General features: G+C 41.9%; 1 protein-coding gene across 1 annotated transcript in view; it reads left to right on the forward strand.

Annotated features, from left to right (window-relative positions):
- LOC309361260 (zinc finger protein 618-like) overlaps positions 1-27,500 on the forward strand; it is a gene marked incomplete at its 3' end in the record, with an annotated part of 48,801 nt that overhangs the window by 12,316 nt on the left and 8,985 nt on the right. Inside the window, exons 2-11 of the mRNA XM_081896168.1 lie at positions 1,607-1,653; positions 4,349-4,593; positions 8,983-9,060; positions 13,634-13,672; positions 15,996-16,085; positions 16,766-16,843; positions 19,995-20,084; positions 22,632-22,811; positions 24,854-24,934; positions 26,037-26,114. Coding sequence (XP_081752294.1) covers positions 1,607-1,653; positions 4,349-4,593; positions 8,983-9,060; positions 13,634-13,672; positions 15,996-16,085; positions 16,766-16,843; positions 19,995-20,084; positions 22,632-22,811; positions 24,854-24,934; positions 26,037-26,114 — 1,006 coding nt within the window. The remainder of the gene's footprint in view (positions 1-1,606; positions 1,654-4,348; positions 4,594-8,982; positions 9,061-13,633; positions 13,673-15,995; positions 16,086-16,765; positions 16,844-19,994; positions 20,085-22,631; positions 22,812-24,853; positions 24,935-26,036; positions 26,115-27,500) is intronic.

The following is a 27,500-nucleotide window of genomic DNA, read 5'->3' on the forward strand; positions in this document are numbered from 1 at the left end:
TTTCTAATAATAATAATAACAATAATAATAATAATGACAATATTTCTCCGTTTCTAACCCTGGTTTCTATTATTATTATTATTATTATTATTATTAATGGCAAGAGCTCTGAGTTTCTAACCCTGGTTTCAAATATTATTATTTTTATTAATGTCAATATATCTCGGTTTCTAACCCTGGTTAATAATAATAATAATAGCTATATATCTGAGGTTCTAACCCTGGTTTCTAACCCTGGTTTAAAATATTAATAATAATAATAATAATAATAATAATGGCAAGAGATCTGAGTTTCTAACCCTGGTTTCCAATATTTTTATTATTATTAATAGCAATATATCAGTTACTAACCCTGGTTTCAATCATTATTACTATTATTATTATTAATGGCAAGAGATCTGAGTTTCTAACTCTGGTTTCTAATAATAATAATAATAATAATGGCAATATATCAGAGTTTCTAACCCTGGTTTCCAATATTAGTATTATTATTATTAATAACAGCAAGAGATCTGAGTTTCTAACCCTGGTTTCCAATATTATTATTATTAGTATTATTAATGGCAATATATCTTAGTTTCTAACCCTGGTTTCAAATATTATTATTAATGGCAATAAATCTGAGTTTCTAAACTTGGTTTCAAATATTATTATTATTATTATTATTATTATTAATGGCAATATATCCAGGTTTCTAACCCTGGTTTCAAATATTGTTATTATTATTATTATTATTATTATTATTATTATTATTATTGTTAATGGCAATATATCAGTTACTAACCCTGGTTTCAAATATTATTAGTATTATTATTATTAATGGCAATATATCAGTTACTAACCCTGGTTTCAAATATTATTAGTATTATTATTATTATTATTATTAATGGCAATATATCAGTTACTAACCCTGGTTTCAAATATTATTAGTATTATTATTATTATTAATGGCAATATATCAGTTACTAACCCTGGTTTCAAATATTATTATTATTATTATTATTATTATTATTATTATTAATGGCAATATATCAGTTACTAACCCTGGTTTCAAATATTATTAGTATTATTATTATTATTATTAATGGCAATATATCAGTTACTAACCCTGGTTTCAAATATTATTAGTATTATTATTATTATTAATGGCAATATATCAGTTACTAACCCTGGTTTCAAATATTATTAGTATTATTATTATTATTAATGGCAATATATCAGTTACTAACCCTGGTTTCAAATATTATTAGTATTATTATAATTATTAATGGCAATATATCAGTTACTAACCCTGGTTTCAAATATTATTAGTATTATTATTATTATTAATGGCAATATATCAGTTACTAACCCTGGTTTCAAATATTATTATTATTATTATTATTATTATTATTATTATTAATGGCAATATATCAGTTACTAACCCTGGTTTCAAATATTATTAGTATTATTATAATTATTAATGGCAATATATCAGTTACAAACCCTGGTTTCAAATATTGTTATTATTATTATTATTATTAATGGCAATATATCTGAGTTTCTAACCCTGGTTCCAAATATTATTAGTATTATTAATATTAATATTTATTTTTATTTTCCACAGGCCGAAGGCAGCGTCAGCAGTGTTGGCAAAAGAGCTTCCGCCAGCAGGTATTAATAACGATAAAATATTGTTGATAACGATAATAACGATTAATAATAGTAATGGTAATTAATAAATAATAATAATAATAATAATATTAATGGCAGCAACTACAAAGCAACAAGCAAAATCGTAGTCGTGGCAACCAAAATTACAACAAACATATTATTATTATTATTATTATTATTATTATTACATTATTATATTATTATTATATTATTATCATTATTATTACTATTATAATACTATTACTATGTTATTATTATATTATTATTACATTAGTATTATATTATATTATTGCATTATTATGTTATTACATTATTATTACATTTTATTATTATATTATTATTATATTATTATTATTACTACATTATTATTATTATTATTATTATAATTCAAAGGCTCCCAGTCCCAGTCTCCCAGTCCCAGTCCAGCATTCCCAGTAGCCCATTCCCAGTCTCTCTGCCCCCCATACCCAGTCTCCCAGTATCCCATTCCCAGTCCAAGTCCCCCTTTCCCAGTCTCTCTGCCCCCCATACCCAGTCTCCCAGTATCCTATTCCCAGTCCAAGTCCCCCAGTCTCCCATTAAAGGACCCCCATTCCCAGTCTCCCTGCCCCACATTCCCAGTCTCCCAGTCCTCCATTCCCAGTCCCCCATTAAAGACCCCCATTCCCAGTCCCTTTCTCCCATTAAAAGACCCTTTCCCAGTCTCCCTGCCCCACATTCCCAGTCTCCCTGCCCCACACTCCCAGTCCCCCATTAAAGACCCACATTCCCAGTCCCAGCCCCACACTCCCAGTCCCCCATTAAAGACCCACATTCCCAGTCTCCCAGTCCCCAGTTTCCCATTAAACACCCCCATTAAAAAACCCCATTCCCAGTCCCTGCCCCACATTCCCAGTCTAGTCTGCCCCCCATTCCCAGTCTCCCAGCCCCACACTCCCAGTCCCCCATTAAAAGACCCCCAGTTTCCCAGTCCAAGTCTCCAATTAAGCCCCCCATTCCCAGTCTCCCAGCCCCACACTCCCAGTCCCCCATTAAAGACCCCCAGCCCCCCATTCCCAGTCTCCCAGCCCCACACTTCCAGTCTCCCATTAAAAGACCCCCATTCCCAGTCTCCCATTAAAAGCCCCATTTCCAGTCCCTGCCCCCCATTCCCAGTCTGCCCCCTATTCCCAGTCAGCGCCCCATTCCCAGTCTCCCAGCCCCACACTCCCAGTCCCCCATTAAAAGACCCCCAGTTTCCCAGTCCAAGTCTCCAATTAAGCCCCCCATTCCCAGTCTCCCAGCCCCACACTTCCAGTCTCCCATTAAAAGACCCCCATTCCCAGTCTCCCATTAAAAGCCCCATTCCCAGTCCCTGCCCCCTATTCCCAGTCTGCGCCCCATTCCCAGTCTCCCAGCCCCACACTCCCAGTCTCCCATTAAAGACCCCCATTCCCAGTCTCCCAGCCCCACACTCCCAGTTCCCCATTAAAGACCCACATTCCCAGTCTCCCAGTCCCCAATTCCCAGTTTCCCATTAAACACCCCCATTAAAAACCACATTCCCAGTCTGGTCTGCCCCCCATTCCCAGTCTCCCAGCCCCACACTTCCAGTCTCCCATTAAAAGACCCCCATTCCCAGTCTGGTCTGCCCCCCATTCCCAGTCTCCCAGCCCCACACTCCCAGTCTCCCATTAAAGACCCAGTCCCAGCCCCACACTCCCAGTCCCCCATTAAAGACCCACATCCCAGTCCCAGCCCCACGCTCCCAGTCCCCCATTAAAGGCCCCCTTTCCCAGTCCTAGCCCCACATTCCCAGTCTCCCAGCCCCACACTCCCAGTCCCCCATTAAAGACCCACATCCCAGTCCCATCCCCACACTCCCAGTCCCCCATTAAAGACCCACATTCCCAGTCCCAGCCCCACACTCCCAGTCCCCCATTAAAGACCCCCATTCCTAGTCTCCCAGCCCCACACTCCCAGTCCCCATTAAAGACCCACATTCCCAGTCCCAGCCCCACACTCCCAGTCTCCCATTAAAGACCCACATTCCCAGTCCCAGCCCCACACTCCCAGTCCCCCATTAAAGACCCACATTCCCAGTCCCAGCCCCACGCTCCCAGACCCCCATTAAAGACCCACATTCCCAGTCTCAGCCCCACACTCCCAGTCGCCCATTAAAGACCCACATTCCCAGTCCCAGCCCCACACTCCCAGTCTCCCAGCCCCCCATTCCCAGTCTCCCAGCCCCCCATTCCCAGTCCCTGCCCCACATTGGTCTGCCCCCCATTCCCAGTCTGCCCCCCATTTCCAGTCTGTCTGCCCCACACTCCCAGTCCCCCATTAAAAGACCCAGCCCCAGCCCCACACTCCCAGTCCCCCATTAAAGACCCCCATTCCCAGTCCTAGCCCCCCATTCCCAGTCTCCCAGTCCCACACTCCCAATAAAAGCCCCATTCCCAGTCTCTGCCCCACATTCCCAGTCTGGTCTGCCCCCATTCCCAGTCTCCCAGCCCCACACTCCCAATAAAAGCCCCATTCCCAGTCTCTGCCCCACATTCCCAGTCTGGTCTGCCCCCATTCCCAGTCTCCCAGCCCCACACTCCCAGTCCCCCATTAAAGACCCACATTCCCAGTCTCCCAGTCCCCATTTTCCCAGTTCAGACCCCCATTCCCCCTCCGCTCTGCCCCACTGACCCCTTTCTCTGCCCCACAGAGACCCGCCCCCCTCGGCCGCCGCCATGCCGGGCTCCGATTCGCCGGCCTCCGACTCGGCCCCGCCCAGCGAGGAGGCCCCGCCCTCTGCCCCCCAAGTTACCGTCAAGACCGAGACCCCCGACGACTTCGCCTGGCCCCACGGCGGCCCCACGGAGCCCCGCAAAGGGGGCCGTGGGGCAGCCCCAGCCGAGATCTGCGTCGTCCTGGGGGGAGTCCGCAGCCAGCAGACGCTGGGTAAGCTAGGTGCGACCCCTATTTTCTGTGGGGCGGAGCGGCTTGGGGGTCAGGGAAGAGCTTGGGGGTCGGGGAGAGGTTTGGTTAGGGGTCGGGGGAGCCTTTTGTTGGGGGTCAGGGGGAAAGTGGGGGGTCCGCAGCCAGCAAAGGCTGGATAAGCTAGGTGCGACCCCTATTTTCTGTGGGGCGGAGCGGCTTGGGGGTCAGGGAAGAGCTTGGGGGTCGGGGAGAGGTTTGGTTGGGGGTCGGGGGAGCCTTTTGTTGGGGGTCAGGGGGGAAGTGGGGGGTCCGCAGCCAGCAGACGCTGGGTAAGCTGGGTGCGACCCCTATTTTCTGTGGGGCGGGGGCGGTTGGGGGGCAGGGAAAGTGGGGTGAATCTTGGGGGTCGGGGGGCCCTTTGGGGTTAGGGGTATCCTTTGGGTTCGAGGTTGGGGGAAACGGGGTTAGGGGTCAGGGGACCCTTTTGTTGGGGGTCAGGGACCCTTTTAGTTAGGGGTCAGGGGACTCTTGTTGGGGGTCAGGCGGCTCTTTTGTTGGGGGTCGGGGGCCCTTTTGGTTAGGGGTCAGGGGGACCCTTCTGGTTTGGGGTCAGGGGACCCTTTTGTTGGGGGTCAGGGACCCTTTTAGTTAGGGGTCAGGGACCCCTTTCATTGGGGGTCCGGTGGCCCTTTTGTTGGGGGTCAGGGGACTCTTGTTGGGGGTCGGGGGCCCTTCTGGTTTGGGGTCAGGGGACCCTTTTATTGGGTGTGTGGCGTGACCCCTTTTTTCTGTGGGGCGGAGGCGGTTGGGGGTCAGCGAAACGTTTGCTTAGGGGTCAGGGGGACCCTTTGGGTTGGGGGTCAGGGGATCCTTTTGGTGGGTGGGTGGCGCGACCCCTTTTTTCTGTGGGGCGGAGTGGCTTGGGGGTCAGGGAAGAGCTTGGGGGCCGGGGAGAGGTTTGGTTAGGGGTCCAGGGCCCTATGGGTTGGGGGTCAGGGGGAAAGTGGGGGGTCGGCAGCCAGCAGAGCCTGGGTAAGCTAGGTGCGACCCCTATTTTCTGTGGGGCGGAGCGGGTTGGGGGTCAGGGAAGAGGTTGGGGGTCGGGGAAAGGTTTGCTTAGGGGTCGGGGGCCCTATGGGTTGGGGGTCAGGGGGAAAGTGGGGGGTCCGCAGCCAGCAGAGCCTGAGTAAGCGAGGTGGGTGGCGCGACCTCTATTTTCTGTGGGGCAGAGTCGGTTGGGGGTCGGGGAAAGGTTTGGTTAGGGGTCAGAGGGGCCCTTTTGGTTTGGGGTCAGGGGAGCCTATTGGTGGGTGGGTGGTGCGACCCCTTTTTCTGTGGGGCAGTCGGTTGGGGGTTGGTTATGGGTCAGGGGGGCCTTTTGGTTGGGGGTCAGGGGAATCCTTTGGGTTGGGGGTCAGGGAAACTGGGGGGACCCTTTGGGTTGGGGTTCAGGGGAGCCTTTTGGTGGGTGGGTGACACGACCCCTATTTTCTGTGGGGCAGTCAGTTGGGGGTCGCTTATGGGTCAGGGGGACCCTTTGGTGGGTGGGTGATGCGACCCCTATTTTCTGTGGGGCAGAGTCGGTTGGGGGTTGTGGAAACGTTGGGTTAGGGGTCAGGGGACTCTTCTGGTTAGGGGTCAGGGGACCCTTTTGGTTAGGGGTCAGGGAAACTGGGAGCCCCTTTCAGTTAGGGGTCAGGGGACTCTTCTGGTTAGGGGTCAGGGGCACTTTTGGTTAGGGGTCAGGGAAACTGGGAGCCCCTTTCAGTTAGGGGTCAGGGGACTCTTCTGGTTAGGGGTCAGGGGACCCTTTTGGTTAGGGGTCAGGGAAACTGGGGGCCCTTTTAAGTTAGGGGTCAGGGGACTCTTCTGGTTAGGGGTCAGGGGACCCTTTTGGTTAGGGGTCAGGGGAAACTGGGGGGCCCCTTTCAGTTAGGGGTCACTGGGACCCTTTTGGTTGGGGGTCAGGGAAACGGGGGGAATCTTTAGGTTTGGGGTCAGGGGCCCTTTGGGTTGGGGGTCAGGGGACCCCTTTTTTCTTTGGGGCGGAGCGGGTTGGGGGTCAGGGAGACTTTTGGTTAGGGGTCAAGGGATCCTACTGGTTAGGGGTCAGGGTCCCCTTTTGTTGGGGGTCAGGGGACCCTTTTGTTGGGGGTCTGGCTTATGGTTTGAATCCAGGTTCAAATCCGGTTCAAATCTGGTTCGAATCCGGGTTCAAATCCGGTTTAAGTCTGGTTCAAATCTGGGTTCAAATCCGGTTTAAGTCTGGTTTGGATCCGGGTTCAAATCCGGTTTGAATCTGGTTTGAATCCGGGTTCAAATCCGGTTCCAGTCTGGTTCAAATCCGGTTTAAATCTGGTTCGAATCCGGGTTCAAATCTGATTCAAGTCTGGTTTGAATCCGGGTTCCAGTCTGGTTCAAATCTGGTTTAAGTCTGGTTCGAATCCGGGTTCAAATCCGGTTCAAGTCTGATTTGAATCCGGGTTCAAATCCAGTTCCAGTCTGGTTCGAATCCGGGTTCAAGTCTGGTTTGAATCCGGGTTTGAATCCGATTCAATTCAGGTTTGAATCTGGGTTCAAATCCGGTTTAAATCTGGTTCGAATCTGGGTTCAAATCCGGTTTAAGCCTGGTTTGAATCCGGGGTCAAATCCGGTTCAAGTCTGGGGTTCCGGGTTCAAATCCCCAATCCTAGGAGGAGGAAACTGATTTGAATCTGGTTCGAATCCAGTTCAAGTCTGGGATTCCGGGTTCGAATCCCCAGTTTCTTGGAATTTCTAGGAGGAGGAAACGGATTTGAATCCGGTTCGAATCCAGTTTGAGTCCGGGTTCAAATCCCCAGTTCACAGGAGGAGGAAACTGGTTTGAATCTGGGTTCAAATCCCCTATCCTAGGAGGAGGAAACCGATTGGAATCCGGTTCGAATCCGGTTCGAATCTGGTTCAAGTCTGGTGTTCCGGGTTCAAATCCCCTATCCTAGGAGGAGGAAACTGGTTCGAATCCGGGTTCAAATCCCCAGTTTCTAGGCGGAGGATTGGAATCCAGTTCAAATCTGGTTCAAGTCTGGGGTTCCGGGTTCAAATCCCCAATCCTAGGAGGAGGAAACTGGTTCCAATCCGGGTTCAAATCCCCAGTATTAGGAGGAGGAAACTGATTCAAATCTGGTTCAAATCCGGTTTGAGTTGGGGATTCCCGGTTCAAGTCTGATTCCGGGTTCAAATCTCCAATCCTAGGAGGAATAAACTGATTCGAATCCGGGTTCAAATCCCCAGTATTAGGAGGAGGAAACTGATTGGAATCCAGTTCGAATCCGGTTTGAATCCGGTTTGAATCTGGTTCAAGTCTGGGGTTCCGGGTTCAAATCCCCAATCATAGGAGGAATAAACTGGCTCGAATCCGGGTTCAAATCCCCAGTTTCTAGGAGGAGGAAACCGATTGGAATCCGGTTCGAATCTGGTTCAAGTCTGGGGTTCCGGGTTCAAATCCTTGGTCTTAGGAGGAAGAATCCGGTTCGAATCCAGTTCAAGTCTGGGATTCCGGGTTCAAGTCTGGGGTTCCGGATTCAAATCCCCGGTTTCTAGGAGGAGAAACTGGTTTGGAATCCGGTTTGAATCTGGTTCAAGTCTGGGGTTCCGGGTTCAAATCCCCAATCCTAGGAGGAATAAACTGGTTCGAATCCGGGTTCAAATCCCCAGTTTCTAGGAGGAGGAAACTGATTTGAATCCAGTTCGAATCCGGTTTGAATCTGGTTCAAGTCTGGGGTTCCGGGTTCAAATCCCCAATCCTAGGAGGAATAAACTGGTTCGAATCCGGGTTCAGATCCCCAGTTTCTAGGAGGAGGAAACCGATTGGAATCCGGTTCGAATCTGGTTCAAGTCTGGGGTTCCGGGTTCAAATCCCTGGTTTCTAGGAGGAGAAACTGGTTTGGAATCCGGTTCGAATCTGGTTTGAGTCTGGGGTTCCGGGTTCAAATCCCCAATCCTAGGAGGAATAAACTGGCTCGAATCCAGGTTCAAATCCCCAGTTTCTAGGCGGAGGAAACCGATTGGAATCCGGTTTGAATCCGGTTTGAATCCGGTTTGAATCCGGTTTGAGTTGGGGATTCCCGGTTCAAGTCTGATTCCGGGTTCAAATCCCTAATCCTAGGAGGAATAAACTGATTCAAATCCGGGTTCAAATCCCCAGTATTAGGAGGAGGAAACTGATTTGAATCCAGTTCGAATCCGGTTTGAATCCGGTTTGAATCTGGTTCGAGTCCGGGGTTCCGGGTTCAAATCCCCAGTTCACAGGAGGAGGAAACGGCTTCGAATCCGGGTTCAAATCCCCAGTTTCTAGGAGGAGGAAACCGATTGGAATCCGGTTCGAATCCAGTTTGCATCTGGTTCGAAACCGGTTTGACTCCGGTTTGACTTCCCTTCCAGGCTCCTACGAGTGCGGGATCTGCGGCAAGAAGTACAAGTATTACAACTGCTTCCAGACTCACGTCCGGGCGCACCGAGGTAACGGGTTCGAGTCCCGATTAATTAATCAATCGCTAATATTAATACCCAAGATTAATAGAATGAAGGAATGAATGCAATATTAGTCTAATATTAATATAATAATGAATTAATACATGAAATAAAAATTATTAGCCAATTCATAAATGGAATGGAATGAAATAAAAAATAAAAAATAATTAGCCAATTCATAAATGAAATAAAAAATAATTAGCCAATTAATAAATGAAAGAAGGAATAAGGAACGATCGGTTATTAGCCAATTAATAAATGAAATGAAACAAAAAATGAAAATAATCAGCCAATTAATAAATGACATAAAAATTGCTAGCCAATTCATAAATGAAATAAAATAAAATAAAACATAAAAATTATTAGCCAATTCATAAATGTAATAAAAATAATTAGCCAATTAATCAATGAAATGAAAATTATTAGCCAATTAATAAATGAAAGAAAAATTGTTAGCCAACTAATAAATGAAAGAAGGAATAAGGAACGGTCGGTTATTAGCCAATTAATAAATGAAATGAAACAAAAAATGAAAATAATTAGCCAATTAATAAATGAAATAAAAATTATTAGCCAATTAATAAATGAAAGAAAAATTATTAGCCAATTAATAAATGAAAGAAGGAATAAGGAACGGTCGGTTATTAGCCAATTAATAAATGAAATAAAACAAAAAATAAAAATTATTAGCCGAGGTAACGGGTTCGAGTCCCGATTAATTAATCAATCAATCAATCGCTAATATTAATACCCAAGATTAATAGAATGAAGGAATGAATGCAATATTAGTCTACTATTAATAATATTAATAATGAATTAATACATGAAAGAAAAATTATTAGCCAACTAATAAAGGAAAGAAGGAATAAGGAACGGTCGGTTATTAGCCAATTAATAAATGAAATGAAACAAAAAATGAAAATAATTAGCCAATTCATAAATGAAATAAAAATAGCCAATTCATAAATGAAATAAGAATTATTAGCCAATTAATAAAGGAAAGAAGGAATAAGGAACGGTCGGTTATTAGCCAATTAATAAATGAAATGAAACAAAAAATGAAAATAATCAGCCAATTAATAAATGAAATAAAAATTATTAGCCAATTAATCAATGAAAGAAAAATGGTTAGCCAACTAATAAATGAAAGAAGGAATAAGGAACGGTCGGTTATTAGCCAATTAATAAATGAAATGAAACAAAAAATGAAAATTATTAGCCAATTCATAAATGAAATAAAAATTGTTAGCCAATTCATAAATGGAATTGAATGAAATAAAACATAAAAAATAATTAGCCAATTAATAAATGAAATAAAAAATTGTCAGCCAATTAATAAATGAAATGAAATAAAACAAAACATAAAAATTATTAGCCAATTCATAAATGAAATAAGAATTATTAGCCAATTAATAAATGAAAGAAGGAATAAGGAACGGTCGGTTATTAGCCAATTCGTCAAAGAAATAAAATAAAATAAAAATAATTAGCCAATTAATAAATGACATAAAAATTGCTAGCCAATTCATAAATGAAATAAAATAAAATAAAACATAAAAATTATTAGCCAATTCATAAATGTAATAAAAATAATTAGCCAATTAATCAATGAAATGAAAATTATTAGCCAATTAATAAATGAAAGAAAAATTGTTAGCCAACTAATAAATGAAAGAAGGAATAAGGAACGGTCGGTTATTAGCCAATTAATAAATGAAATGAAACAAAAAATGAAAATAATTAGCCAATTAATAAATGAAATAAAAATTATTAGCCAATTAATAAATGAAAGAAAAATTATTAGCCAATTAATAAATGAAAGAAGGAATAAGGAACGGTCGGTTATTAGCCAATTAATAAATGAAATAAAACAAAAAATAAAAATTATTAGCCGAGGTAACGGGTTCGAGTCCCGATTAATTAATCAATCAATCAATCGCTAATATTAATACCCAAGATTAATAGAATGAAGGAATGAATGCAATATTAGTCTACTATTAATAATATTAATAATGAATTAATACATGAAAGAAAAATTATTAGCCAACTAATAAAGGAAAGAAGGAATAAGGAACGGTCGGTTATTAGCCAATTAATAAATGAAATGAAACAAAAAATGAAAATAATTAGCCAATTCATAAATGAAATAAAAATAGTTAGCCAATTCATAAATGAAATAAGAATTATTAGCCAATTAATAAAGGAAAGAAGGAATAAGGAACGGTCGGTTATTAGCCAATTAATAAATGAAATGAAACAAAAAATGAAAATAATCAGCCAATTAATAAATGAAATAAAAATTATTAGCCAATTAATCAATGAAAGAAAAATGGTTAGCCAACTAATAAATGAAAGAAGGAATAAGGAACGGTCGGTTATTAGCCAATTAATAAATGAAATGAAACAAAAAATGAAAATAATTAGCCAATTCATAAATGAAATAAAAATTGTTAGCCAATTCATAAATGGAATGGAATGAAATAAAAAATAAAAAATAATTAGCCAATTCATAAATGAAATAAAAAATAATTAGCCAATTAATAAATGAAATAAAATAAAACATAAAAATTATTAGCCAATTCATAAATGAAATAAGAATTATTAGCCAATTAATAAAGGAAAGAAGGAATAAGGAACGATCGGTTATTAGCCAATTCGTCAATGAAATAAAATAAAATAAAAATAATTAGCCAATTAATAAATGACATAAAAATTGCTAGCCAATTCATAAATGAAATAAAATAAAATAAAACATAAAAATTATTAGCCAATTCATAAATGTAATAAAAATAATTAGCCAATTAATCAATGAAATGAAAATTATTAGCCAATTAATAAATGAAAGAAAAATTGTTAGCCAACTAATAAATGAAAGAAGGAATAAGGAACGGTCGGTTATTAGCCAATTAATAAATGAAATGAAACAAAAAATGAAAATAATTAGCCAATTAATAAATGAAATAAGAATTATTAGCCAATTAATAAATGAAAGAAAAATTGTTAGCCAACTAATAAATGAAAGAAGGAATAAGGAACGGTCGGTTATTAGCCAATTAATAAATGAAATAAAACAAAAAATAAAAATAATTAGCCAATTAATAAATGACATAAAAATTGTTAGCCAATTAATAAATGAAATAAAAATAATTAGCCAATTAATATATGAAATAAGAATTATTAGCCAATTAATAAATGAAAGAAGGAATAAGGAACAGTCAGTTATTAGCCAATTCATAAATGAAATGAAATGAAATGAAATAAAAATAATAATAATTATTAGCCAATTAATAAATGAAATGAAATAGAACAAAAAATAAAAATAATTGGCCAATTAATAAATGAAATAAAAATTATTAGCCAATTAATAAATGAAAGAAGGAATAAGGAACGGTCGGTTATTAGCCAATTAAGAAATGAAATGAAACGAAAAATAAAAAGTATTAGCCAATTAATCAGTGAAATAAAAATTATTAGCCAATTAATAAATGAAAGAAAAATTGTTAGCCAACTAATAAATGAAAGAAGGACTAAGGAACGGTCGGTTATTAGCCAATTAATAAATGAAATAAAACAAAAAATAAAAATAATTAGCCAATTAATAAATGACATAAAAATTGTTAGCCAATTAATAAATGAAAGAAAAATTATTAGCCAATTAATAAATGAAAGAAGGAATAAGGAACGGTCGGTTATTAGCCAATTAATAAATGAAATAAAACAAAAAATAAAAATTATTAGCCGAGGTAACGGGTTCGAGTCCCGATTAATTAATCAATTGCTAATATTAATACCCAAGGTTAATAGAATGAAGGAATGAATGCAATATTAGTCTACTATTAATAATATTAGTAATGAATTAATACATGAAAGAAAAATTATTAGCCAACTAATAAAGGAAAGAAGGAATAAGGAACGGTCGGTTATTAGCCCATTCATAAACGAAATGAAACGAAAAATGAAAATAATGAGCCAATTAATAAGTGAAATAAAAAATATTGATTAATTTATTGTTTATTGTTTTTATAAAATTTTAATAGAAATCCAGAAGGAAATCCAGAATAGATCTATTAAAATTTTCCTTTATTTTTTTTTTTTAAATTTATTAATTAATTGTTCTCTTACAACGTTTTTAAACGTTTCCTTTATTATTATTATTTTTTTCCTTAAAAAAAATATATTATTTATTAATTTATTATTTATTATTATTGTACTAATTTTTTAATAGATCCCTTAGGTCGTATTTTCAGATCCGTTTCTTACATCAAATCTTTCATCGTTTTTCCCTCCATGAAGAAGGAACGCTCAATTATTAGGCAATTAATACATATTATTAGCCAATATTTAATTATGGGTCCGATATTAATTATATTTAATCGTTTTGACGTATATATATGTGTTTGTATTATATATATATCTATATTCATTCCGGCTCTCGTTTATGACGATTAATCTTCATTCTGGCGTTTATTACGTGACGATGATTAAGCGTATGAATATTAATCGTATGAATCATCATATTATTAATATTAATTAATTAATATTCATATTATTTCCCTCCTAGACACGGAAGTGGCGTCGGGCGAAGGCGTATCCCAAGGAAGTAAGTATTCTTCCCATAAACCTTATTGTTAATAATAATTATAGTAATTATTAGTTGTTGATAATAATAGTATTAATAGTATTAATAGTTAATACTATTATTATTATTACTATTATTATCTATTATTATTATTATTATTATTATTCCCAAGGAAGTAAGTATTCTTCCCATAAACCTTATTATTATCAATCAGGAGTTCTTATTAATTCTTAATAATCCTTACTAATGACGAATTCTGAATATTTATTCTTATTAATTCCCAATATTTACATTTTTCCAACCGCGAAAGAGCAATCTTTGCTAATCAGGAAACCCCTAAATTGTTCTCATTACCAATATTAATCTTAAATTGTTATTATTATGATCAATATTTCTTTCCAGGCGGGGCAGCATATTAAATATGGTGAATATTAACGATCATTATTATTCATTCTTCATGAATGGTGAATGTGAACGATCATTATTATTAATAGTATTAATACTATTAAGATCATTATTATTAATCGTATTTATCAATATGATCAATGATTACTAATATCGTTAGTGTTTATTGTTAATAATAATTATAGTAATTATTAGTTGTTGATAATAATAGTATTAATAGTTAATACTATTATTATTATTATTATTATTATTATCAATTATTATTATTATTATTATTATTATTATTATTATTATTATTATTATTATCTATTATTATTATTATTATTATTATTATTATTATTCCCAAGGAATATTCTTCCAATAAACGTTCTTATTATCAATCGGGCGTTCTTATTAATTCCTAATTCCTAATAATCCTTCTTAATTATTCATTCCGAATATTTATTCTTATGAATTCCAAAGAGTTATATTGATCAATATTATCCTTTATTAACTATATTATCCTAATATAGTTTGCCTTTATGGTTAATATTAATAAGAAGAGTAATAATCTGAGCTATTACTTTCTTATTATTATTAGTATTAATAAATCTAAACATACCGTTATCGTTATTATTGATATTAATCTTTGTATTAATAGCATCAATGAAAATGTTAATAATTGAAATATAATATTAATAATAATTTATTATAACAACAGTAATTAATGGTAAATTGTTGTTGTTATAATAAATTATTATTAATATTAAAAAAACAATATTATTAATATATAATATTAATAATCCTGCCCAGCTGCTGGCAAACTAATCGTCTATTTCAATATGAAAATTCAAAATATGAATTTATTTTTAATATTATTAGTTGCTCATATTAATAATATGAGTTTTCAGTATTGATAATGCTAGTTGTTAATATTATTTAGTAGTAATAATTATTGCTAATAATAATTATTATTCTTACTATTATATTTATTATTATTATTATTATTATTATTATTATTATTATTATTACTGTTACTATTACTATTATTATTATTGCCGGATCTCTTTTGAGGGGGGAATCTCCTGGGAATCCGCCGGATCTCTTTCTTTCCAGATGGGCAGCCTATTAAATATTATTCATATTAATGATAGTTATTATTAATAGTATTTATCAATATTATCATTTATTACTAATATAGTGAGCGTTTATGGTTAATAAGAATAATAATAATAGTAATTATTATTTGTTGATATTATTATTATTATTATTATTATTATTATTATTATTATTATTATTATTATTATGGGATCTCTCTTTGGGGGGATCTCCTGGGAATCCGCCGAATCTCTTTCTTTCCAGATGGGCAGCCTATTAAATATTATTCATATTAATGATAGTTATAGGAATTATTATTAATAGCATTTATCAATATTATCATTTATTACTAATATAGTGAGCGTTTATTGTTAATAATAATAATAACTAATAATATCAACTAATAATTATTATTATTATTAACAATAAACAATAAATTATTATTAATATTAGTAATTATTGTTGATATTATTATTATTATTATTATTATTATTATTATTATTATTATTATTATTATTACCGGATCTCTTTGGAGGGAGGGATCTCCTGGGAATCCGCCGAATCTCTTCCTTTCCAGAGGGGCAGCCTATTAAATAATATTAATATTAATAATAGTTATAGGAATTATTATTAATAGTATTTAGGATTATTATTACCACTGGATCTCTTTTGAGGGGTGGATCTCCTGGGAATCCGCTGAATCTCTTCCTTTCCAGAGGGGCAGCCTATTAAATAATATTAATATTAATAATAGTTATAATAATTATTATTAATAGTATTTAGGATTATTATTACCGGATCTCTTTGGAGGGAGGGATCTCCTGGGAATCCGCTGAATCTCTTTCTCCCCTGATCCCGCCAGACAACTTCCGCTACACCTGCGACATTTGCGGGAAGAAGTACAAATACTACAGTTGCTTCCAGGAGCACCGCGATCTCCACGCGGTCGACGGTGAGTAGATCGCCAGGGATCCACCGGATCCCCCGTCGCCGCTCCGGGTCCTCCCTGCGTCCCGGTTCCCTCCGGCATTCCAGAAGCGATCCCAGGAAATGATTTCTTTGTCTGGATTTGGATCCCCAGGAGATCCTGTGGGACTGGATCCCGAGTCTGATCGCTCCCAAGATCCCTTTCCCGGGGTGGTTTTCCCGCCGCCGGGACAGCTGGGGAAACGGGGATCTGGAGGATCCATGCCGACGGGCTGGGATCCAGAACGCTGGGAGGATCCGTTCAGACAGGTCGGGATCTGGAATGCCGGGAGGATCTGGCTAGGCAGGCGGGATCCGGAGCACTGGGAGGATCCAGGCGGAAGGCTGGGATCTGGAACGCTGGGAGGATCCGTTCAAACGGGTTGGGATCCGGAACACGGGGAGGATCCATGCGGACGGGCCATGATCCACTTTCCTGGGTCGGGATCCGGAACGCATGGAGGATCTATGTGGATGGGCCGGGATCTGGAACGATGGGAGGATCCAGCGCGGTCGGGCCGGGATCCATTTGAAGGGGTCAGGATCCGTAACGCGGGAGGATCCGTTCAAGCAGGTCGGGATCCAGAACAGGGTGGAGTGGAAGGGCGTTCCGGAGATCTGGAGATCCCGGGATCCGGAACGTCACACCCTGCTCTTCTCTTCCAGATCCCTATGACCAATCCCTGGTGGCCAAAGACGAGGTGAAGGAAGAGGATCCGGAACCGTTCCAGAAGATTGGTCCAAGTACGAGATTCCGGGGATCCGGCTTGAGGGATCCGCCGGCTTTCCTCCGCACCGGCCGGATCCCTTCCTGGAATCTATTCAAGGCTAGGCGGGATCTGGAAGGGTGGGGAGATCCGGAGGGCGGGATCTGTTTGACTAAGAAAATGTTCTGGGAAAAGAGAGAAAGAGAGTGGAATAATCATAATAATAATAATAATAATGTGTAATAAAAATATAATAACAATAATAAATATAATAATAATAATAATAAATAAAAATAAATTAATAATAATAATAATAATAATGTATAATAAAAATATAATAATAACAATAATAAATATATAATAATAATAATAATAATAATAATAATAAATATATAATAATAATATAATAATAATGTATAATGATAATAATAATAATAAATATATAATAATAATAATGTATAATAAAAATATAATAATAGTAATAATAATAAAATAATAATAATAATAAATATATAATAAATATATAATAATAACAATAATAATAATAATAATAAATATATAATAATAACAATAACAATAATAAATATATAATAATAATAATGATGATGATAATAATAATGATAATAATAATAACAAATATAATAAAAATATGATAATAATAATATAATAACAATGTATAATGATAATAATAATAAATATATATATAATAATAATGTATAATAAAAATATAATAATAGTAATAATAATAAAATAATAATAATAATAAATATATAATAAATATATAATAATAATAATGATAATAAGAATGATAAATATAATAAAAATATAATGATAAAAATATAATAATAACAATAATAATAACAACAACGACAACAACATAATACTAATAATACTACTACTAATAATATGGATATTAAATCTATAATAGATATAGAATAACAGATAGTAAAAAGAATAGGTATCAAAACTCATCACAGGTAATAGATATTAAAAGTAATTGATCTTCAATGCTATGATAATCACCGATGATAGATATTAAAACTAATAATAATAATAATAATAATAATATAATATTAATAATATTAATATTAATATTAATATTAATAATATTATTATTATATTAATATTATTATTATTATTATTATAATAATATAATAATAATAATAATAATAATAATAATAATAATAATAATAATAATAGGTATTAATAATAGGTATTAAAAATAGGTATTAAAAGGTATTAAAGGCCAGAATATTGGAGATGAAAAACTGATATTAAAGACAGGAAGAATCGATAAAAAGAGATATGAAAATAATAGACATTAATAAGTGATATGAAATAATAATTAATAATAATAATAATAATAATAATAATAATAATAATAATAATATATTATAATAATAATAAAAATAAGAATAAGAATAAGAATATATAAAATAATAATAATGATAATGATAATGATAATAATAATAATAATAATAATAATAATAATAATAATAATAATAATAATAATAAAAATTCCGGGTTCGAATCCGGTGCAAGATCCCAAGAATCCAGATTCGAATCCAGTGCAAGATCCCAGGAATCCGGGTTCGAATCCGGTGCAAGATCCCAGGAATCCAGGTTCGAATCCGGGTTCGAATCCGGTGCAAGAGCCCAAGAATCCAGATTCAAATCCAGTGCAAGATCCCAGGAATCCGGGTTCGAATCCGGTGCAAGATCCCAGGAATCCAGGTTCGAATCCGGGTTCGAATCCGGTGCAAGATCCCAAGAATCCAGATTCAAATCCAGTGCAAGATCCCAGGAATCCGGGTTCGAATCCGGTACAAGATCCCAAGAATCCAGATTCAAATCCAGGGCAAGATCCCAGGAATCCAGATTCAAATCCGGTGTAAGATCCCAGGAATCCAGATTCAAATCCGGTGCAAGATCCCAGGAATCCAGATTCAAATCTGGTGCAAGATCCCAGGAATCCAGATTCAAATCCGGGTTCAAATCCAGTACAAGACCCCCATAAATCCGGGTTGGAATACCTCACGAATCCGGATTCGAATTGGGGTCCAAACCCCGAGAATCCGGGTTCGAATCTGGGAAATCCAGTTCGAAGAATCCAGTTCGAATCCGGGAAGGGACTCGGGTTCGGGGGGATCCCTAGGGGTTCGGATGGATCTCCTTTGGGGGAACCCAGGGCAAGACCCCAAGAATCCGGCTTTGAATCTGGTGCAAGACCCCAGGAATCCGGGTTCGAATCCGTTGCTCAACCCCAGGAATCCGGGTTCAAATGTGAAGCAGGACCCCAGGAATCCGGGTTTGAATCTGGAAAGAGACCCCAAGAATCCGGTTTCAAATCCAGTACAAGACCCCCATAAATTTGGGTTCGAATCCGGGTTCGAATCCGGTGCAAGATCCCAAGAATCCAGATTCAAATCCAGTGCAAGATCCCAGGAATCCGGGTTCGAATCCGGTGCAAGATCCCAAGAATCCAGATTCGAATCCGGGTTCAAATCCAGTACAAGACCCCCATAAATCTGGGTTTGAATCCGGGTTCGAATCTGGTGCAAGATCCCAAGAATCCAGATTCAAATCCAGTGCAAGATCCCAGGAATCCGGGTTCAAATCCGGTGCAAGATCCCAGGAATCCAGATTCGAATCCGGGTTCAAATCCAGTATAAGACCCCCATAAATCTGGGTTGGAATCCATGACATGACCTCACGAATCCGGATTCGAATCGGGGTTCAAACCCCGAGAATCCGGGTTCCAATCTGGGAAATCCAGTTCGAAGAATCCAGTTCGAATCCGGGAAGGGACTCGGGTTCGGGGGGATCCCTAGGGGTTCGGATGGATCTCCTTTGGGGGAACCCAGGGCAAGACCCCAAGAATCTGAGGTTCGAATCTGGTGCAAGATCTTAGGAATCCGGATTCAAATCTGGTGCAAGACCCCAGGAATCCGGGTTCGAATCCGTTGCTCAACCCCACGAATCCGGGTTCGAATCTGGTGCAAGACCCCAAGAATCCGGGTTCAAACGTGAAGCAGGACCCCAGGAATCCGGGTTCGAATCTGGGAAATCCAGTTCGAAGAATCCAGTTCGAATCCGGGAAGGGACTCGGGTTCCGGGGGGATTGCTGGGGATCCGGCTGGATCTCCTTGGGGGATCCCCGAGATCTTACTCCGCTTTTCTCCCCACAGAAACCGGCAGCTACACGTGCGAATTCTGCGGCAAGCAATACAAATACTACACTCCCTACCAGGAGCACGTCGCTCTTCACGCGCCAATCAGTGAGTAAACCGGATTCGCACCCGGGGCCGGGGGGGCGGGGTTTCCCCTGGGGATCTGGGGGTGGATCCCGACCTCCTTCCCTCAAAGCCGGGGCCAGATCCCGAGAATCTAGGTTCAAATCTGGGAAGAGACAGCAGGAGTCGGGTTTGGATCCAGTTTGAGACCCAATGAATCCCGATCCCAAACTGGTTGGAATCCAGTTTGAGACCCAATGAATGCGGGTTGGAATCCAGTTTTAGGCCCAATGAATTCGGATCCCAAACTGGTTGGAATCCAGTTTGAGACCCAATGAATCCGGGTTGGAATCCAGTTTGAGACCCAATGAATCCACATCCCAAACTGGTTGGAATCCAGTTTGAGACCCAATGAATCCGGGTTGGAAACCAGTTTGAGACCCAATGAAACCCGATCCCAAATTGGTTGGAATCCAGTTTGAGACCCAATGAATCCGGGTTGGAATCCAGTTTGAGACCCAATGAATCCCGATCCCAAACTGGTTGGAATCCAGTTTGAGACCCAATGAATCTGGGTTGGAATCCGCTTTGAGACCCAATGAATCCGGATCCCAAACTGGTTGGAATCCAGTTTGAGACCCAATGAATCCGGGTTGGAATCCAGTTTGACACCCAATGAATCCGGGTTGGAATCCAGTTTGAGGCCCAATGAATCTGGATCCCAAACTGGTTGGAATCCAGTTTGAGGCCCAATGAATCCGGGTTGGAATCCAGTTTGAGACCCAATGAATCCGGATCCCAAACTGGTTGGAATCCAGTTTGAGACCTAATGAATCTGGGTTGGAATCCAGTTTGAGACCCAATGAATCCGGATCCCAAACTGGTTGGAATCCAGTTTGAGACCCAATGAATCCGGGTTGGAATCCAGTTTGAGACCCAATGAATCCAGGTAGGAATCCAGTTTGAGACCCAATGAATCCGGGTTGGAGTCCAGTTTTAGGCCCAATGAATCCGGATCCCAAACTAGTTGGATTCCAGTTTGAGACCCAATGAATCCGGGTTGGAATCCAGTTTGAGACCCAATGAATCCAGATCCCAAACTGGTTTGAATCCAGTTTGAGACCCAATGAATCCGGGTTGGAGTCCAGTTTTAGGCCCAATGAATCCGGATCCCAAACTGGTTGGATTCCAGTTTGAGACCCAATGAATCCGGGTTTGAATCCAGTTTGACACCCAATGAATCCGGGTTGGAATCCAGTTTGAGGCCCAATGAATCCAGATCCCAAACTGGTTGGATTCCAGTTTGAGACCCAATGAATCCGGGTTGGAATCCAGTTTGAGACCCAATGAATCCAGATCCCAAACTGGTTGGATTCCAGTTTGAGACCCAATGAATCCGGGTTGGAAACCAGTTTGAGACCCAATGAATCCGGGTTGGAGTCCAGTTTGAGACCCAATGAATCCGGGTTGCAATCCACTTTGAGACCCAATGAATCCGGGTTGCAATCCTGATTGAATCCAGATTGAGACCCAATGAATCCGGCTTCGAATCCGGTGCAAGACCCCCATAAATTTGACTTCCAATCCAGAATGAGACCCCGGGTTCAAAGCCAGGGGGAAACCCCAAGAATCCGGATTCGAATCTGGTGCAAAACCCCAGGAATCCGGTTTCGAATCTGGGGCAAAACCCCAAGAATCCAGGTTCAAATGTATAGCAAGACCCCAAGAATCCAGGTTTGAATCCAGAGTGAATCCAGATTGAGACCCAATGAATCCGGGTTCAAATCTGGGAAGAGACCCCAGGAATCCGGGTTCGAATCAAGGCAAAACCCCACAAATTTGGGTTCAAATCTGGTGCAGGACCCCAGGAATCCGGGTTCAAATCTGAAGCTGAACCACAGGAATCCGGGTTCAAATGTGTAGCAAGACCCCAAGAATCCGGGTTTGAATCTAGAGTGAATCCAGATTGAGACCCAATGAATCTGGGTTCAAATCTGGGAAGAGACACCAGGAATCCAGGTTCGAATCCGGTGCAAAACCCCAGGAATCCGGGTTCAAATCTGAAGCAAAACCCCGAGAATCCAGGTTCAAATCTGGAGTAATACCCCAAGAATCCGGATTCAAATCTGGAGCAAAACCCCAAGAATCCGGGTTCAAATCTGAAGCAAAACCCCGAGAATCCAGGTTCAAATCTGGTACAATACCCCAAGAATCTGGGTTCGAACCCAGCGCAAAACCCCAAGAATCCAGATTCAAATCCAATGCAAAACCCCAAGAATCTGGGTTCAAATCTGAAGCAAAACCCCGAGAATCCGGGTTCAAATCTGGTACAATACCCCAAGAATCCGGGTTCAAATCTGGTGCAAAACCCCAAGAATCCGGATTCGAATCTGGTGCAAAACCACAAGAATCCAGATTCGAATCCAGTGCAAAACCCCAAGAATCCGGGTTCAAGTCTGGTGCAAAACCCCAAGAATCCGGGTTCGAACCCAGACCAAAACCCCAAGAATCCGGATTCGAATCTGCGCCCAAACCCCAAGAATCCGGGTTCAAATCCGGATTCGAACCCGGATCCGGCGTTGTGTTTTCCAGAATATTCCCGCTCTCCGCTGCTGGTGGCCGTCAAGACGCACGCCGGGAAAAAGGGGCCGGCGCCCTCGGCGTCAATCATCCGTTGCTCCGCCCTCTTGCACCGGGCGCCGTCCGGCGCCTCCCAGCTCCAGATGTTCCGGGCGCCGAATTCGGGATCTCCGGGGAGCAAGGCCACCACAGGTAGGGGGCGAGTGGATCCCCAGAGGATCCTAGGGATTGGGGAAGAGGACTTCCCGAATCCCCAGGATCCCTTTCCCCCAGATTCCTCTTCCCTAAATCCCTCTTCCCAAATCCCCAGGATCCCTCTTCCCCAGGATTCCTCTTCCCGAATCCACAGGATCCCTCTTCCCAAAGTCCTCTTCCCCAGATTCCTCTTCCTCAGGATCTCTATTCCCCCGGATTCCCTTTCTCTAAATCCCTCTTCCCAAAGTTCTCTCCCCCAGGATTCCTCTTCCCAAATCCCCAAATGTTCCGGGCCCCGAATTCGGGATCTCCAGGGAGCAAGGCCACCACAGGTAGTGGGCGAGTGGATCCCCAGAGGATCCTGGGGAGTTGGAGAAGAGGGATTTAGGGAAGAGGGATCCCAAAGTCCTCTTCCCCAGGATTCCTCTTCCTGAATCCACAGAATTTCTATTTCCCAGATTCCTCTTCCCCAGATCCCTCTTCCCAAATCCCCAGGATCCCTCTTCCCCAGATCCCTCTTCCCAAATCCCAAAAGATGTTCTGGGCGCCGAATTAGGGATCTCCGGGGAGCAAGGCTACCACAGGTAGGGGGCGAGTGGATTCCCAGAGGATCCTGGGGAGTTGGAGAAGAGGGATTAGGGAAGAGGGATCCCAAAGTCCTCTTCCCCAGGATTCCTCTTCCCAGGATTCCTCTTCCCAAATCCCCAGGATTCCTATTCCCAGGATCCTTCTTCCCAAATCCCCAGGATTCCTCTTCCCCAGATCCTTCTTCTCCAGGATCCCTCTTCCCCAGGATCCTTCTTCCCAAATCCCCAGGATTCCTCTTCCTCAGGATCCCTCTTCCCCAGATTCCTCTTCCCAAATCCCCAGGATTCCTCTCCCCAAATCCCCAGGATTCCTCTTCCCCAGGATTCCTCTTCCCCAGGATCCCTCTTCCCCAGGACCCTTCTTCCCAAATCCTCAGGATTCCTCTTCCTCAGGATCCTTCTTCACCAGATTCCTCTTCCCAAATTCCCAGGATTCCTCTTCTCCAGATTCCTTTTCCCTAAATTCCTCTTCCCTGGATCCCTCTTCCCTGGATTCCTCTTCCCCAGGATTCCTCTTCACCAGATTCCTCTTCACCAGATTCCTCTTCCCAAATCCCCAGGATCCCTCTTTCCCAGGATCCCTCTTCCTGAATCCATAGAATTTCTATCTCCCAGATTCCTCTTCCCAGATTCCTCTTCCCAAATCCCCAGGATTCTTCTTCCCCAGGATCCCTCTTCCCAAATCCCAAAAGATGTTCCGGGCGCCGAATTCGGGATCTCCGGGGAGCAAAGCCACCACAGGTAGGGGGCGAGTGGATTCCCAGAGGATCCTGGGGAATGGGCGAGAGGGATTTAGGGAAGAGGGATCCTAGGGATTGGGGAAGAGGACTTCCCGAATCCCCAGGATCCCTTTTCCCCAGATTCCTCTTCCCTAAATTCCTCTTCCCAAATCCCCAGGATTCCTCATCTGCAGGATTCCTCTTTCCCCAGGATCCTTCTTCCTCATTCCCCAGGATCCCTCTTCCCAAATCCTCAGGATTTCTCTTCCCCAGATTCCTCTACCCCAGATTCCTCTTCCCAAATCCCAAAAGATGTTCCGGGCGCCGAATTCGGGATCTCCGGGGAGATCACCACAGGTAGGGGGCGAGCGGGATCCCCAGAGGATCCTGGGGAGTGGGGGGAGAGGGATTTAGGGAAGAGGGATCCTAGGGATTGGGGAAGAGGACTTCCCGAATCCCCAGGATCCCTTTCCCCCAGATTCCTCTTTGGCAGGATTCCTCTTTCTCCAGGATCCTTCTTCCTAATTCCCCAGGATCCCTCTTCCCCTGGATCCTTCTCCCTGTATCTCCAGCAATCCTCTTCCCCTGCCTCCCAGAAAGGGGATCTCGTCTTTGCTCCCAGATCCTTTTTCACATCCTTTCCAAAGCCCAAATCCCAAAGAGCCATTTAATCCCAGGGATCCCAGGCGGTGATCCAGCCTGACCCCTCCAAACTCGATCCCTCTTCCCACAGAAAGCGTCTTCAGCCGGAGGGTGGAGAGCAAGTTGCAGAACAACTACGACGAAACCAACTCCAGCTCCCAGAACTCCAGCGGTAAGTGGATCCGGGATCTCAAACCCCCAACCGGGATCTGGAACTCGCAACTGGGATCTCGAACCAGCAACCCGCCTTGAACCCGAAAGCCGGGATCTTGAACCCGCAAGCCAGGATCTCAAACCCACAACCTCGAACCCGGGATCTCGAACCAGCAACCCGGGATCTCAAACCCGGGATCTCAAACCCGCAACCCAGGAACTCAAACCCGTAACCCCAAGCCCCGCCTCCTCCCCCTCCCAGCCAATCAGAGCGGGATCCCGGCTGGGAATCTCGCCTTTCGAAGCCACAACCTGGGATCTTGAACACGGGATTTCAAGCCCGAAACCAGGGATCTTGAACCCGGAACCTCGAACCCACAACCCGGGATCTTGAACCCAGGATCTCAAACCCGGGACCTCGAATCTGGGATCTCAAACCCCCAACCCGGGATCTCAAACCCGAAACCAGGGATCTCAAACCCTGGATCAGGAACCCAGGACCTCAAATCTGGGATCTTGAACCTGAAACCAGGGATCTCGAACCCGGGATCTCGAATCTGGGATCTCCAACCCTCAACCCGGGATCTCGAACCCGGGATCAGAGCGGGATCCCGGCCGGGAATCTCTCGATCCCGCAACCTCTCCCTTTGCCCCCCTCAGAGCCTGGGATCTCAAACCCGCAAGCCGGGATCTTGAACCCGAAAGCCGGGATCTCGAACCCACAACCCAGATCTCAAACCCACAACCTGGAACCCGGGATCTGGAACCCGGGATCTCGCACTTGCAACCCGGGATCTGGAACCTGGGACCTCGAACCCGGAACCCAGGACCTCACTCTCCCAACCCAGCACTTTGAACCCGGGATCTCGAACCCGGCACCCCAAGCCCCGCCTCCTCCCCCTCCCGGCCAATCAGAGCGGGATCCCGGCCGGGAATGTTGCCTCTTGAACCCAGAACCCGGGATCTTGAAGCCAGGATCTAAAACCCACAACCTGGGATCTCGAATCCGGGATCTCGAACCTGTCCCCCCAAGCCCCGCCTCCTCCCCCTCCCGGCCAATCAGAGCGGGATCCCGGCCGGGAATCTCTCGATCCCGCAACCTCTCCCTTTTCCCCCCTCAGAGCCCTACACCTGCGGCGCCTGCGGGATCCAGTTCCAGTTCTACAACAACCTGCTGGAGCACATGCAGTCGCACGCCGGTGAGCGCCCCTCCTTTTCCCCTTTCTCGTTCCCTCCTTCCTTCCTTCCTTCCTTCCTTCCTTCCTTCCTTCCTTCCTTCCTTTCTCTCTTTCTCTCTTTCTTTCTCTCTTTCTCTCTTTCTCTCTCTCTCTCTCTCCTCTCTTTCTATCATTAGGTTTCTTTCTTTCTTTCCTTCTCTCGCTCCCTTTCTCCTTCCTTCCTTCCTTCCTTCCTTCCTTCCTTCCTTCCTTCCTTCCTTCCTCCCTCCCTCCCTCCCTCCCTCCCTCCCTCCCTCCCTCCCTCCCTTCCTTTCTTCTCTCTCTCTCTCTCCCTCTCTTTCTATCATTCTGTTTCTTTCTTTCTTTCCTTCTCTCGCTCCCTTTCTCCTTCCTTCCTTCGTTCCTTCCTTCCTTTCTTTCTTTCTCTTTCTCTCTCGCTCCCTTTCTTTCTTTTTTCTTTCTTTCTCTCTCCCTCTCTTTCTATCATTCCGTTTCTTTCTTTCTTTCTCTTTCTCTCTCGCTCCCTTTCTTTCTTTTTTCTTTCTTTCTCTCTCCCTCTCTTTCTCTCATTCCGTTTCTCTCTCTCTCTCTCTTTCTTTCCTTCTCTCGCTCCCTTTCTTTTCCTTTCTCTCTTTCTCTTCTTTCCCCCTTTTTTCTCCCTCCCCCTTTCTTTCTCCTTCTTTCTCCCTCTTTTTCTTTCCCTCCCCCTTTTTCTTTCTCTCCATCTCTCTTGCCCATTTCTCTCTTTTTTCTCCCTCTCTTCCTTTCCCCTTTTTCTCCTTCTCTCTTTCTCTCTCTTACTCTCTCTCTCTCCTTCCTCTTCTTTTTTCTTTTTCTCCCTCCCCTTTTCTTTTCCTTTTTATTCCTCCTTTCTCTCTCTCTCTCTCTCTTTCCCTTTTTCTCCCTCTATCTCTTTCTTTCCCTCTATCTCTTTCTCTCTCTTTCTCTTTCTCTCTCTTACATTCTCCTTCCTTCTCTCTTCCCTTTTCCTCTCCATCTCTTTCTCCTTCCCTCCTTCCTTCCTTCCTTCCTTCCTTCCTTCTTTCTCTATCTCTGCTCTTCTCTCTCTCTCTCTCTCTCTCTCTCTCTCTCTCTCTCTCTCTCTGTCTCTCCACTTCCTTCCTTCCTTCCTCCCTTCTTTCCTTCCTCCCCCTCTCCTTCCTTCTTTCTTTCTCTCTTTTTCTCTCTCTCCACCTTTTTTCTCCCTCTCTCCCTCTCCCTCCTTTCTCACTTTCTCGCTCCCTCCTTCCAGCCGACAACGAAAACAGCCTGGCCTCCCTCCCTTCCTCCCTCTCTCCTCCTTCCTTCCATCCTTCCTTCCCTCTCTCTTTTTCTCCCTCCTTCTCTCCCTCTCTCTTCCTCCCTCCCTTCCCTCCTTCCTTCCTTCCTTCCTTCCCTCTGTCTCTT

Source organism: Podarcis melisellensis (assembly GCF_964234715.1).
Source record: "Podarcis melisellensis genome assembly, chromosome: W".
Lineage (NCBI taxonomy): Eukaryota > Metazoa > Chordata > Lepidosauria > Squamata > Lacertidae > Podarcis > Podarcis melisellensis.